The following is a 16,327-nucleotide window of genomic DNA, read 5'->3' as shown; positions in this document are numbered from 1 at the left end:
CTACAAATAGCTGGATACAGACTTGTAAAAAATCTTTGTTTAAATACAGCAGTAAATTGCAGATGGCCACAAATGGATCACATGCCATGACAACTAAAACAGAGCTAGCTCTCAACCCTCTCAAAGACCCTGTGTGAAAAATAGCCAACAAAGGACAAGAGATAGAAGAACTGATAATGCACCAGACTAGCATGCATGAGTTCAAATGCCAGTGCCACCAAAACTCGAATTTCTCAGTTTCTCTTACAATCAGTTTGTTCTTTTGTTCCCATACAAATGTTCATACCTATTTAAGGTCATATAATAACAATTGTCTTATAGATAAATATTACTTACAAATAGAATTTAAGACTAACCAGTAAGAAATCATACTTATTTTCAGGCATAAATTGTTAACCTTAATTTAATATGTGTTTCTTGCTGAATGTCTTGAAGTGGTCTCAGTAAGATATGCTGTGATTTGTAAAAGGTAGAAAGAATTCCATGTAAAACTCCACTGTGAATAACAAAACGAATCAAGGCATGCATAATATCAGGAGGAAAAACATCAATGATAGTTGTACAAAATTGAGAAACCTGTACAAATTTAACCTTCCAGATAAGAAAGTGTCAGACCTAGGGACACATGAATTGCGTTATTTAAAAAAATACTTGCTGTGTTGAGTATGAAGATTGTGGTAGAAAGCAGAACCTCCACCTGAACACTGGTTGACCCCTGTTCCTTCACTACTCCTCATCAAAGAATCTAAATTCCTGAAGGACCATTTGAGGCTATGGGTTTATAATCACTATTTATGTAAGAACCAATATTCCTTCAGAGCTGACATTATCAACTCCTATGCTAGATATTTTACCCAGCAAAGTTTTAAGTGCTTTCATTATCTTCATTTTTCTGAGGAAAGAACAGAACTTAGAGAGCTCAAAAGACTTATGCTGAAGAATTGAGATCCCAGCTAAATACCATTTTCTATTACTCACAAAGGCTCCAGTTTCATTCTTCCCCCCTCTGAATGTTTAAACTTCTGGGAAGCCATCAGCAACAATGCAATTTATGCAAAGTTATACTGAAGTCTCAGTTAATGAATAAGGTAATGGAAACAAATGTAAAACCAGAGATAAAACAATAACGAAAATTCTCCATTTCTAACTAGTTCTCCCCAATAAGTTCTAAGAAATTTATAAAATACAGACATATGTACATACATACATACAGACAGACAGGCAGACATATGCAACCAGAAAGACAAGAGGATAAAAAATATATTCAAAAATCATATTTATATGCTAGTAACTATTCAATGAGTATAAAATGTGTTTGAAGTGTAATAAAAGTGAATTTAAAGTGTGTCAAAATATTTGGAAATACATTTCTGAATACAAGGCAAGATGTATTTACTAAAATATTTAAAGATAAAGTAAACCAGTTTAAGTAGAAAGAGATACTATTCTCAATACCATATAAAAAACTGGAAAACCCACAATCATTAAAGCAAAATTCTATTCTCCAAAAGTTGATTTACAGATTCAATGCACTATGACTCCAACTTCTACAAGGAATGGTAACAATAATCTGATGATGAAATAAATAGAGCTTAAGATAAAGTTTAGTAAACGTTCTGTTACTGTCAAAAGAAAAGCAACTGATATATGAAATGCTATGCATATAAGATTTGCTTGGGTACATAATTTTGGAAGTTTCAGTAAGTCATGAAATGGCTGCCTTACTGTGTCTCTTGATAACACAGTATGCTGCCACACATGAAAGAGTAAAGCTATAAACATGATGGTCAGAAAACTAAACAGGAAAGGCAGATATTGGGGTACCTTTCCCCATGAAATACCCCTCACTAGACTCAATCTCTTGATGTTTCCACCATCTCCAAATAGCATGGTATTGGGGACCAACAATTTAATAAATACCAATCTTTGACAATATTTAAGAACCAAGTCACAGCAAGGTCCAACTTCACTAAGACATGACATTGAAAAAAAAATTTCATGATTCCTTATTTTTTTGCCAGTCCTGGGCTTGAACTCAGGCCCTGGCACTGTCGTTGGACTCTTTCAAGCCTACTGCTCAACCATTTGAGCCGGGCTTTTTCTTTGTTGTGGTACCAAGAAATCTAACCCAGGGTTTTGTGCATGCTAGGCAACCATTCTACAATTACACCACACTCCTGGCTCTGAAAAAAAAATTTTAAGGTATGAATACAGTTTTGTCTAATGTAACACAACTTATGATCCTGATTGTAAATACAGGGTTTCTAGACACATATCCTTGTGGATATGAGTCATACCTTTCACTCTCATTGAGCAACTCAAACACTTAACCCCTGTATTAACTGAAAACTCATCACATTCACTAATGGACAGTTATTAAAACAGATATTCAGGATGATATTGAATGAGACATATTATATTTATGGACAGCATTATTCAATGGTAGCTCCACTAAATGACTACTCAAGGATAACTATGAGAATGATGATAACCAGATAAACAGCTTCCTTTTCATATGACATATATGGAATGCCCTTGCGATAAGAACATGTACAAATTAATGTCTCATTAAGGAAACACTTTCCTCCTCACCTGTCTCTTTAGAGCCCCCTTTATCTCATTATTCCTGAGGCTATAGATGAGGGGGTTCAACATGGGGATCACCACCATGTAGAACACAGATATCACCTTGTTCTGATCAGTGGAGTAACTAGACTTGGGCATCATATAAATAAACATAACTGTGCCATAGAAGAGGGCAACTGCTGTGAGGTGGGAGGTGCAGGTGGAGAAGGCCTTGTGGCGGCCCTCGGTGGAGCGCATCTTCAGGATGGTGATGAGGATGTAGATGTAGGACACGGCTATCACAATCACTGTAAACAAGAGGATAAAGCCAGCAGTACATGTGGAAAGAAGTATGAGGACACTGTCTTCAGAACAGGCAACCTCACGTAGAGGAGCAAAATCACAGAAGAAATGATTGACAGTATTGTGTCCACAGAACACTAAAGAAAAGAAAGAAACAGTAAAGGATGAAGCATTAAAACAACCACTGGTGTAAGCCACTATAAGTAACTGCACACAGACTTGTGTGGACATTTTGGTTGAATAGAGCAGTGGGTTGCAGATGGCCACAAAGCGATCATAGGCCATGGCAGCCAGAAGAAAGCACTCAACTGCCCCAAAGAAAACTGCTGTATCCAGCTGAATGCCACATCCATGGTAGGAAATCCTGTTTTTGTCCACCAGGAAGTTAACCAGCATGTTGGGTGTGACAGAGGATGAAAAGATCATGTCAGCAAAAGCTAAATGGCTGAGGAAAAAGTACATGGGGTGGTGGAGCTGAGTGGAGACTCTGATGAGCAGGATTGTGCAGAGATTTCCACATATGGTCACCAGGTAGATGCAGAGGATGATGATGAAGAGGAAGACTCGAAGGACTGGATCATGAGTTAAGCCCACCAGAATGAACTCTGTCACTGCAGTGTGGTTCCCATCCCCCAGGGAATCCATCAGACCATGGAGCTGCTGCCAGAACAATTCTAGGATAAATAGATTACATCAAAAATTTATAAACACAATGATTTCATTTTTCTTATTGCATATGCTATCAGAACCATATTCAAGTACCCAGTATACATTCACATCTATAATTTAAAACTTGATTTTAACAAAATCACCCTCAAATTTCTATCCTATAATTTCTTTCCTTTCATATTTACATCTTCTTAAATCTACATAATATGTGGTTCTAAAGGAAGATAAATATTCAAAATGGATGAAGAAAACCAAATGGAGGACAGACTATAATATTACAAAATAACATAAATAGGTTATTGCAAGGATAGCTCAGAAAGCAGTTAATATATATTTACATACTGGATAAATATACATACATATGCATACATATGTGCTTGCCAAATTCTTTTTTTTTTTTCCAGTCCTGGGCTTGAGCTCAGCGCCTGAGCACTGTCCTTGGACTTTCTCAAGGCTAGAGCTCTACCACTTGAGCCTCAGCATCACTTCCGGCTTTTTGGGGGGGATGAATGTATGTGGAACCAAGGAATCAAACCCCGGTCTTTGTGCATGCTAGGCAGTGCTTGCCAAATTCTTAACAGCCAACTAAAACTTACATACCTATTGAACTGTGTGTTACACATGTAGTTTATTATATGTTCCAAAAATGGTATTTCTTTTCACATGTATGCTAATCCTGAGCACTGTCCCTGTCCTTTTTATACTCAAGGCTCTAACAATTGAGCCATAGCTATACTTCTAGCTTTTTGGGATAAGCAGAGACAAGAGTATCTTGGGGCAAAAAAAGAAAAAGAAAGACAATATTGGCTGGGAGTTTGGCCTAGTGGTACAGTGCTTATTTAGCATGCATGAAGAAAAGCCGGAAGTGATGCTGTGTCTCAAGTGATCGAGCCTAGCCTTGAAAAAGCCCAAGGAAAATGGTCAAGCTCTGAATTCAAGCTCAGGACTATGAAAAAAAAGAGTATCTTGAATTTTGCTCCCTGTAGTGACTTTGAACCTTGATCCTTAGATCCTAGCCTGAGTACCTAGGATTACAGGGCGGAGCCACTGACACCTGATGATATTATATTCTTTATCATGTGGAATAGACTATATATATCTTGTAACTTATGTAACTATGTAACTATGTATCTTATATTACAAGCTACATATTCAAGTTACATATTTGTATTTGGGAAAGTGCCAGACTCAGATATGTAACTTTGATACCATGCAATAATTAAATTAAATTGCAGTAAGCACCAAGTTCAATACACCCAGAAATAAATAGAAAACATATTTGTTTAACCATCTTAATGGCAACATGTGATAGAAATACCTAGATTGTTTGACAGGTCAAGTAGACATCAGCCTAATATAACCCTTTCTAAGAAGTAATAAAAATATTTCTGACAGCAGATAAATGTTCTAAATTAGTGCTATAAAGATTACTTATCATTTCACCAAATTGTTAAAGTTTGTTGGAAATTTTTATATATTTGGATTGAGGAACTTTGTTTTAGCAAATACACTGAAATTCCAATGCAATCATTGGGGGGAAAAACATGAGTATCAAGCAATACAAAATATGTTCATTCAAATAAAACAAATAAATTTCTGCTATAATAATGATTTCTCAGTGGCAATTTTATACATGAAGCAGTCACTTTGAACATAATGTATATTTGTATGAAGTACACACTAAAAAGTCTAAGAAGGATTTCTGAGCTTGTGGCTGTATTGAACCTTAACTCCAAATCTGCTGAATATATATACCAAACATTTTACACACCATGCTTGACCCTCTAAAAATCAATTTTATCAGCAGGGATTTATGAAAAGATGTCTATACCATTCCATGCAAATCATCAAATTAATTTTAAATATCAACACAAGACAAAGCATCTCAAAGCTAGCATTTGGTCAGAATGTCAAGTTTGGGTAATGCTGAGATCGTGTGAGTTTCTGTTGAGAGAAAAACAGTTTTATGCAAACCAAACTCCTACCTCTTAGAATGAGAACACATTCTCATCTTTTAGGAACAGCCCAAAGTCACAATGACCATATAGCTTGAAATATATTTTTTGTTCTCCTTTGGGTATAAATCCCCAATGAAGCTGGAGATTCAGCTAGGAATTCAAAAGCATCATGGAACATTATGAGGTTCTTCAGTGGATAGTGAGCAATTCAGTTCTCATAACAAAACTGATCTTTCAAGATGTTACCAATTCTCTAGTGGTCAATTTATTCATTTCTATCTAGTTCTTCAGCCATAGACCTATGACCTTTGTTTAACATTTTCTAGACAGTATAATTAGACAAATACCCTCATAGAGTCATAGGAATCATAAATATCTTGATATGTATGACTAAGAAATATTGCTAAACTTAAGGTATAAAACATAGCCTTATCTTTAACTATTCCATATGGTTATTCACAAGCCCCTTGATTTCCTGTCTCTTTTTTTCCAAAAGACATTTCTAGCAATAGGCATTGTGAGGCATGGTGACAGCTTTTGAGCACCCAAATCCGGCATACAGGATGCTAATAACCTCCCAATTATTAGGTATCAGAGACTAATATATGGTTTCAACCATTCTTTTCCATTTTAATCCAATTAAAATTAGCGTCTGTACACAAAATGAAAGGACATTCAGGATATAGAAACAAAACCCATGTAATGAGTGATTGTTGTCCTTAATATACTGTGTTATCTTTCATCACTTTAGCTGTCCCCTCGTTATCTCATATTGTTACTCTATTTCACGTGGTTATCAGGTATAAGTTATATATGTGTATTTGGTTATTTGAAGTAGGATAGGGAAGGGGGGAAAACAAGATGGGGGGCAGGGGGGCAGGGAAATGGGGACCAAGACATGAGAAAGTGTATCAATGTATGTGAAGTAATGCACTTTCTATCTGCTGAATATAATGTAACCCTTCTAATAATTACAATAAAAATATATGAAAATATCTTAGGTTCTATGATAACTAACTTAAAATTTTTCTGAACTTAAAGCTTCAGTATCTTGTTCGTTGTTTTCCTTTGCTCCCGTGTGTATCTTGTTTTCCGGGAGTAATTATCACAATGTTTGATGAAACTAGGGGAAGTTTGGCTTATCTATTTGCATACTTATTCACCCTGAGATAATCTTGTTTCTTGATCAACCCACATGAAACTCAACACTTTTATCATCTTTTTTAAAATCATTTCATTGTTATTATGAAGTGAGGTAGAGAAGCATTACAGTTAAGTAAGCCAGGTAATGAGTACATTTCTTTTTGGATAATGTCATTCATTGTCCCCCAATTGTCCCTTCCCATCCTCATTTATAATTTGTGTAGTTCATTTTCCTCATAGCGTCTAGTGAATATCACTGTTGCATTTGTTCACCCTTTGGCTTTCATTTCCGCCTCCCTCTTATCGTCCCAAAGACAGATAAGTGAAGAAACAAGACAAAAAGAAAAAAAGCAACAACAAAGAAAATTTCTCTTGTTTCCATTTCCTGCAATGCATTTTGATAAATATTATTTTGTATGAATAGAGGAATTTAGGCTTTATACCTTTGTGTTGCTTCCATAAAAGTGTTCTCATTTGGCCTCACTGTGTGTAAATACTTAGTGTCCTGAATAATTCATCCATCACATCCCAGTACATTTTACAGCTAGCTTCCACATATGAGAAAAAAACATGAGCCCTTTGTCTCTCTGAGTTTCGCTCATCTCATGTAACATGATTTGTCCCATGTCCATTTTCTTACAAGTATTTTTGAAATATCTGTGTAAAATTCCATTGATCCATTCATTTATTGTAGGACATTTGGGCTCTGTTTCCACAACACAGTTATTGTGAATAGTGCAGCAATGTGCATAAATGTACTAGGATTTTTATGATATCCCAGCTTATGAGGTTCTAGGTAGATGCCAGGACTGGTATGGCTGGGCCATAGGGAAAACTTATTGTTTAATTTCTTGAGGAACCTCCAGACTGCTGTCTATAGTGCTTATGCTAGTTTACAATCACTCCAACACTGTAGTAGGGTTTCTTTTTCCCACATATCAACCACCATTTGTTAATGTAAATCAATCTAAGTAGGATGAGATAGAATCTCAGAGTTGTTTTGATTTCCATTTGCTTTTATGGCCAGGAATGTTGAATATTTCCTCATGTTTCTTATCTCATCTGTTTCTTCACACTTTCCTTATTCTACAATTTCATTCTCTGGATACAGGTGAGAAGCATTAACCAGACAGGACTCTACTTGTTTCTGTTTTCCCTATTATATGAAAAGAACATAAAATCCATAGCCCTCCTTCATAACATTTTTTTTAATTTTAATTTTATTTTTTTTATATTTTTATTGTAATTAATAGAAGGGTTACATGATATTTGCCAGATAGAAGGTGCATTAATTCACATACATTGATACCCTTTCACATGTCTTGGTACCCATTACCCTCCCCCCCAGTACCCACCCCCCCTCTTGGTTTTCTCCCCTTCCCTATCAAATTTCAAATAACCAAATACAAATAAATTCAATATATCAGATAACAAAGTGAGATACTGTAACAATATGAGATACCCAAGGGACAGCAAAGGAGATGAGAGATAACATAGTACATTAAGGACAACAATCATTCGTTATATGGCTTTTGTTTCAATATCCTGGAGGTCCTTTCAATTAGCTTCATATTATATGGCCTTATCAAGGTTTTGCTCTATTGCAGAACTCTGCTAGTAGAGCCCAAGGTTTCTACTGATTATGACAAATGAGGGAAACCATTGAGCCTAAGTTCCTTTGAGTCTGGCTTACTTCATTTAATATGATTTTTTCTAAGTCTTTCCATTTCCTAACAAATGGGTCGATGTCGTTTTTTCTGACAGCAGCATAGAATTCCATTGTGTACAAATACCACAACTTGTTAGCTTGTCAATATCTATCATCACAAGGTGAGGGATGCCCAAGTGGCGGGGTAAGATGGCGACAGGGCCCCGGAATAATACGACACAGGAGACCATGACTCTTGTCACAGGTCTGATCTTTATTCCACAAAATGTGTTGCTAAATAGAGATTGAGAGTTTGCAGTCACATCATCCAATGGGGACGAATGTCAGCCAATGGTGTTCTGAGACACGTCCCACTTTCTCCAGGTGGGTGGTCCAGGCGCCCTTTGGCTCCTGAGGGCTTGCAGTCAACATCAACACGTGGCTTTGGTTATTCCTTCTGCACAGAACTCATTCTCTTCTCACGGTCTATAGGATTGTTTTAATGTTTTAATATTTGGATCCTGTACTAGAACCAAAATTCCAGTTTTCACTGTCATTTGTTAAACTATTAGCCTAGAACACTCAATATATATCTAGTAACTCAGCATAGTATTTGTGTAATTGAAAGAACAAAATAAACACATGAAAGATAAAAGCTGGATGACATTGCCCAAAAAGAAGTGGACCCATGACCTGACTTACACAACAGTAACTTCTCTGTACTTCTCATTTTAATAACAATATAGAAATTTGAAACAGAAAGATGGAGGCGGGACATGGTAAAGTTACACAGAGAAGATGCAGAGTCCCAGGGGTTTAGGCAGACTGGTGAGAGAACAGTGTGCTCTCTCTGTGGAAGCAATAATTGCACAACATGGAAGGTCAGTGGTAGTCCCTGGAAAGATGGGGGGGAGATGTGATTCAGGAGGGGAGCAAGGCACCCTGCATCCTGGGATGGGTCACTGGGTGAGTTGAAGAGCCAGACACCATGGGCATATGGTCTTGTAAAGAATGGGAAGCAAGCAGAATTTCTTCAAAATACATTGTGTACAATCCATGAATGTACAAGGCTATGTCACACAGCCCAAGCAGAGCTTACCCAAGATATCTGGGTAAAATCCAGGTCATCAGAATGATATGCTGAATAAAGGGCTTCATCCTTCAATACCTTGTAAAGAAAGCACTTTATAGAATTTTATATTTCCTTCTAAAGACAAGAAGTCTTCTATCAGGGTAGTACACCATGTGTGTGAGAGGTGTGGAGATACACCTTGTGGTCATCTCCAAAGAAGGAGTCAATATTCCGAATCTCATGCATGGAATCATCAGATAGTCAGTGCAAATTCAGTCTCAGTGGCAGAGATGCTGTCTCACTCATGCTTAGACTTCCCTGAGCCAACCCAATCCCATGACTGGAAGGGAGGAGCCACAGCCTAAGACACATTGATTATGTGGCTAGACAGAATTGCTATGGGGCATATTATTTTCTGCAAGTACTGGGGTTTGAACTCAGGTCTGGGCACTGTCCTTGAACTTTCTCTAGACTAGCACTCTACCACTTGAGTCACAGCTCCATTCTCACCCTTTTCTGTGTATGATCTACCAAGGAATCAAACCCAGGACTTTGTGCATGATAGGCAAGCACTCTGCTGCTATGCCACACTCCCAGTCCTGGTGCACATTTCTTACCTAAGTTTCCCATCATGCTCCTTGAGGCTTCATTACTATTCTTACATTGTTTAACTTAATTATGGATTTTGATCCCTAATAAATACTTTTGACGCCCATCTCTCTCTCCAAAAAAAAAAAAATGCCTTTGGTCCTATCCGCAAAATGATGTTTCCAGATGCTATTTGAAAACTAAAGAAAACAAGGAAAGGATAAATGGAGACTCTTTCAGAAAACTACCTATAGAAATTACTACAAATAGCTGGATACAGACTTGTGCGAACATTTATTCAAATACAGCAGTAAATTGCAGATGGCCACAAATGGATCACATGCCATGACAACTTAAAGAGAGCTAGCTCTCAACCCTCTCAAAGACCCTGTGTGAAAAATAGCCAACAAAGGACAAGAGATGGAAGAACTGATAATGCACCAGACTAGCATGCAGGAGTTCAAATGCCAGTGCCACCAAAACTCGAATTTCTCAGTTTCTCTTATAATCAGTTTGTTCTTTTGTTTCTATGTAAATGTTCATACCTATTTCTAGAATCTTTCTTTAAGATGGTTTAATAACAATTGTCTTATAGGTAAATATTACTTATGAAGAGAATTTATGACTCACCAGTAAGAAATCCTAATTTTCAGGCATAAATTGTGTTTCTTGCTAAATGTCTTGCAATGGTATCAGTAAGATATGCTGTGATTTGTAAAAGGTAGAATTCCATGTAAAACTCCACTGTGAATAACAAAATGAATCAAGGCATGCGTAATATCAGAAGGAAAAACATCAATGAGAGTCTTACAAAATTGAAAAACCTGTACAAATTTAACCTTCCAGATAAGAAAGTGTCAGACCTAGGGACACATGAATTGCATTATTTAAAAAAATACTTGCTGTGTTGAGTATGAAGATTGTGGTAGAAAGCAGAACCTCCACCCAAAGACTGATTGACCCCTGTTCCTTCACTACTCCTCATCAAAGAATCTAAATTCCTGAAGGACCATTTGAGGCTATGGGTTTATAATCACTATTTATGTAAGAACCAGTATTCCTTCAGAGCTGACATTATCAACTCCTATGCTAGTTTTAAGCAAAGTTTTAAGTGCTTTCATTATCTTCATTTTTCTGAGGAAAGAACAGAACTTGAAGAGTTCAGAAGACTTATGCTGAGGGATTGAGATCCCAGCTAAATGTCCTTTTTCTGCTACCTACAAGGGCTCAAGTTACATACTTCCCGCTTTGAACGTTAAACCTTCTGGGAAGCCATCAGCAACAATGCAATTTAAGCAAAGTTATACTGAAGTCTCAGTAATTGAATAAGGTAATGGAAACAAATGTAAAACCAGAGATAAAACAATAACGAAAATTCTCCATTTCTAACTAGTTCTCCCCCAATAAGTTCAAAGAAATTTATAAAATATATACATACATGCATACTTACGCATCCAGAAAGACAACAGGATAAAAAATGAATATAAACAAATATCATGTTTATATAGTAGTAACTATTCAAAGAATAAAAGTGTGTTTGGATTGTAATAAAAGTGAATTAAAAGTGTGTCAAAATATTTGGAAATCACATTTCTGAATAGAAGGCAAGATGTATTTACTAAAAGGATTTAAAGATAAATTAACGTAAACCTATTTAAGTAGAAAGAGATAGTATTTTCAATACCATATTAAAAATTGGAAAACACAGAATCATTAAAGCAAAATTCTATTCTCCAAAAGATGATTTACAGATTCAATGCACTATGGATCCAAATGCTACAAGGAATGGTAACAATAATCTGTCGATGAAATAAATACAGCATAGGATAAACTCCAGTTAACTTTCTGTTACTGTAAAATAAAGCAGCTGATATATGAAATCTCATGCATATCAGATATGCTTGGGCACATAATTTTGGAAGTTTCCATAGGTAATCTAATGGCTGTCTTCCTGAGGCTCTTGATAACATAGCATGCTGTCACACATGGTAGAGTAAAGCTATTCACATGATGGTCAGAAAACTAAACAGGAAAGGCAGAGATTGGGGAACCATTGCCCATGAGATACCCCTCACTAGACTCAATCTCTTGATGTTTCCACCATCTCCAAATAGCACTGTACTGGGAACCAACACTTTAATAAATACCCACCTTTGGCAATATTTAAGAACAAAGTGACAGCAAAGTCCAACTTCACTAAGACATGACATTGAAAAAAATTTGCCCATTTCCTTATTTATGCTAGGCTTGAACTCAGACCCTGGCACTGTCTTTGGACTCTTTGAAGCCTAGCGCTCTACCATTTGAGCCATAGTGCCACTTCTGGCTTTTTCTGTCTTGTGGTACCAAGAAATCAAACATTGGGCCTTGTGCAGGCTAGGCAAGCAGGCTACAATTAGGCCACACTCCTGGCCTGAAAAAAAAAATTTCATGTATAAATACAATTTCATCTAATGAAACATAATTTACATTCCTGATTGTAAATACATTGTGTTCTTGACTCATAGCCTTCTGAATATGAGACATAACCTTCACTAGTGTAACTTACTCAAATACATAACACATGTGCTAACTGAAAAAATCATCACATTCACTAATGGACAGAATTCAAAACAGATATGACATTGAACAAGACATGTTGTACTTTTGGACAACTTTGTCCAATGTTAACTCCACTGTATGACTACTTAAAGATGATAAGAATGATGATAACCAGATACTCAACTTCCTTTTTATATGACACCTATAGAATGCACTTGCGATAAGAACATGTACAAAGTAATGTCTCATTAAGGAAACATTTTCCTCCCCACCTGTCTCTTCAGAGCCCCCTTAATCTCATTATTCCTGAGGCTGTAGATGAGGGGGTTCAACATGGGGATCACCACCATGTAGAACACAGATATCACCTTGTTCTGGTCAGTGGAGTAGCTGGATTTGGGCATCATATAAATAAACATAACTGTCCCATAGAAGAGAGCAACTGCTGTGAGGTGGGAGGTGCAGGTGGAGAAGGCCTTGTGGCGGCCCTCGGTGGAGCGCATCTTCAGGATGGTGATGAGGATGTAGATGTAGGACACGGCTATCACAATCACTGTAAAAACCAGGACGGAGCCACTAGTAAATGTGGAAAGAAGTATGAGGACACTGTCTTCAGAACAGGCAACCTCACGTAGAGGAGCAAAATCACAGAAGAAATGATTGACAGTATTGCGTCCACAGAACACTAAAGCAAAGAAAGAAGCAGTATAGGATGAAGCATTAAAACAACTGCAGGTGTAAGCCACTATAAGTAACTGCACACAGACTTGTGTGGACATTTTGGTTGAATAGAGCAGTGGGTTGCAGATGGCCACAAAGCGATCGTAGGCCATGGCAGCCAGAAGAAAACATTCAACTGGCCCAAAGAAAAAAACTGTATCCAGCTGAATGCCACATCCATGATAGGAGATTCTGTTTTTGTCCACCAGGAAGTTAACCAGCATGTTGGGTGTGACAGAGGATGAAAAGATCATGTCAGCAAAAGCTAAATGGCTGAGGAAAAAGTACATGGGGTGGTGGAGCTGAGTGGAGACTCTGATGAGCAGGATTGTGCAGAGATTTCCACATATGGTCACCAGGTAAATGCAGAGGATGATGATGAAGAGGAAGACTCGAAGGACTGGATCATGTGTTAAGCCCACCAGAATGAACTCTGTCACTGCAGTGTGGTTCCCATCCCCCAGGGAATCCATCAGACCATGGAGCTGTTGCCAGAACAATTCTAGGATAAATAGATTACATCAAAAATTTATAAACACAATGATTTCATTTTTCTTATTGCATATTGAATATCAACATCAGCATATTCAAGTACTAGTATACATTCACATCTATAATTTTAAAAGTGATTTTAACAAAATCACCCTCAAAATTCAATTCTATACTGTCTTTCCTTTCATATTTCCATCTCCTTAAATCTATGTAACATGTGGTTTTAAAGGAAAATTAAAATTCAAAATAGATGAATAGAACCATATGATGGATGAAGTATATTGTTATAAAATAACATAAATAGGTTATTGCAAGAAAAGCTCAGATAGCAGTTGATATATATTTACATACTGGATAACTGTACATACATATGCATACATATGTGCTTGCTAAATTCTTAACAGGCAACTAAAAATTATATACCTATTGAACTGTATATTACACACATAGATTATTATATGTTCTGCTTTTTGGTGGGTAAGCAGAGACAAGAATATCTTGGGGCAAAAAAAGAAAAAGAAAGACAATATTGGCTGTAAGTTTGGCCTAGTGGTATAGTGCTTGCCTAGCATGCATGAAGACCTGGGCTTGCTTTCCTGGTACCCCATACATAGAAAAAGCTAGAAGTGGTGTCTCAAGTGATCGAGCCTAGCCTTGAAAAAGTCCAAGGACAGTGCTCAAGCTCTGAGTTCAAGCTCAGGACTATCAAAAAAGAATATCTTGAATGTTGCTGCCTGTACTGACTGTGAAACTTGATGCTCAGATCATAGTTGGAGTAGCTAGGATTAGGCCTGGGCCATTGACACCAGATGATATTATATTCTTTATCATGTAGAAAGACTTTTAAGGGGTAAAAGAATACTAAGTAACTAGTTTGATTATATAATAATCTACGTATTCAAATTACATATTAGTTTTGGGTAACATTGATACCATGCCATAATAAAATTAAATTGTAGTAAGCATCAAGTTCAATACACCCAGAAATAAACAGAGAACATATTTATTTAAACTTCTTAATGCCAGCATATGATAGAAATGCCGAGATTGTTTGACATGTCAAGTAGTCATCAGCTGAATATCACGCTTTCTAGGAAGTAATAAAAGTATTTCTGATAGCAGGTAAATGTTCTAAATTAGTGCTATAAAGATTACTTATTGTTTCACTGAATTGTTAAAGGTTGCTGGGAATTTTTATATATTTGAACTGAGTAATTGTGTTTTAGCAAATACATTGAAATTCCAATGCAATCACTGGGGGGAGAGAACATTAGTATCAAGCAATACAAAGTATGCTCATTCAAATAAAACAAATCTGCTATAATAATGATTTCTTAGTGGCAATTTTATACATGGAGCAGTCACCTTGAACATGATGTATATTTGTATAAAATACAAACAAAAAAGTCTAAGAAGGATTTCTGAGCTTGTGGCTGTATTGAACCTGAACTGTAAATCTTTTGAACATTTTGCACCCCATGCTTGACACGTTAAAAATCAGATTTATGAACAGGTATTTATGCAAAGATTTCTATACCTTTCCATGCAAATCATCTAATTAATTTTAAATATCAACACAAGCCAAAGCATCTCAAAGCTAGCATTTTGTCAGAGTGTCAAGTTAGGGTAATGCTAAGATCATGTGACTTTCTGTCAAGTGAAGAAAGTTTTATACAAACCAAACTCCTACCTCTTAGAATGAGAACACATTCTGACCTTGAATAACAGCACAAAGTCACAATGACCTTATAGCTTGAAATATGTTTTTTGTTCTCCTTTGGGTATAAATCCCCAGTGAAGCTGGAGATTCACCTAGGAATTCAAAAGCATCATGGAACATTATGAGGTTCTTCAGTAGATTGTGAGCAATTCAATTCTCATAACAAAACTGATCTTTCAAGATGTTACCAATTCTCTAGTGGTCAATTTATTCATTTCTATCTAGTTCTTCAGGTATAGACCTATTACCTTTGCTTAACATTTACTAGACAGTATAATTAGACAAATACCCTCACAGAGTCATAGGAATCATAAATACCTTGATATGTATAACTAAGAAATAGTGCTAAACTTAAGGTATTAAACCTAGCATTATCTTTAACCATTCCATTCGGTTGTTCATGAGCCACTTGATTTCCTGTCTCTTTTTCTTGTAGTATTCCAAAAGACATTTCTTGGAATAGGCATTGTGAAGCATGGTGACAGCTTTTGAGCCCCCAAATCCGGTGTACAGAATGCTAACAACCACCTAATAATGGGGTATCCGAGACTAACATATGGTTTCAACCATTGTTTTCCTCTTTAATCTAATTAATATTAGGGTCTGTAAAAACTAACTTAAAAATTTCCTAAACTTAAAGCTTCATTGTCTTGGTTGTTCCTTCCCTTTGCTTCAGTGTATATCTTATTTTCTGGTTGTAATTTTCACATTGTTTGATGGAACTAGGGGAAGTTTGGATTAACTATTTGCATACTGAATCACGCTGAGATAATCTTGTTTCTTGATCAACCCACATGAAGCTCAAGGCTTGCAATTTTTATCATCTTTTTAAAAACCATTTCACTGTTATTATAAAGTGAGGTAGAAAGGGATAACTGTCGCTGCCTGCCTTAATGTCGTGTCACTTC

The 16,327-nt window shown here is 36.5% G+C and overlaps 2 protein-coding genes across 2 annotated transcripts; both read right to left on the bottom strand.

Moving 5' to 3' along the window:
* On the bottom strand, positions 1-3,513 carry LOC150053225 (olfactory receptor 5P76-like). The gene is made up of 2 exons (XM_090348973.1): positions 2,581-3,513; positions 1-33 (listed from the first exon to the last, which is right to left on the bottom strand). The coding sequence occupies exons 1-2, from the start codon at positions 3,511-3,513 to the stop codon at positions 1-3; spliced, it is 966 nt and encodes a 321-aa protein (XP_090205099.1).
* A 9,222-nt stretch (positions 3,514-12,735) lies between these two features.
* On the bottom strand, positions 12,736-13,680 carry LOC150053224 (olfactory receptor 5P76-like). Its single transcript, XM_090348972.1, has one exon. The coding sequence runs from the start codon at positions 13,678-13,680 to the stop codon at positions 12,736-12,738; it is 945 nt and encodes a 314-aa protein (XP_090205098.1).
* Positions 13,681-16,327: the final 2,647 nt, after the last annotated feature.

This window comes from Megascapheus bottae, chromosome 16, assembly GCF_031878675.1.
Source record: "Megascapheus bottae isolate mThoBot1 chromosome 16, mThoBot2.hap1, whole genome shotgun sequence".
NCBI classification, from domain to species: domain Eukaryota; kingdom Metazoa; phylum Chordata; class Mammalia; order Rodentia; family Geomyidae; genus Megascapheus; species Megascapheus bottae.
Note: the sequence above shows the minus strand (reverse complement) of the source record. Positions and strands in the feature narration are given on the sequence as shown.

Excerpts from the sequence above, each read along its gene's own strand:
- LOC150053225 (XM_090348973.1), bottom strand. The coding sequence starts at position 3,513 with ATGGATTCCCTGGGGGATGGGAACCACACTGCAGTGACAGAGTTCATT. Across the intron at positions 34-2,580 it reads AGAGACAGGTGAGGAGGAAA|ATTTTTTACAAGTCTGTATC; the intron begins GTGTTTCCTTAA and ends ATTTAAACAAAG.
- LOC150053224 (XM_090348972.1), bottom strand. The coding sequence starts at position 13,680 with ATGGATTCCCTGGGGGATGGGAACCACACTGCAGTGACAGAGTTCATT.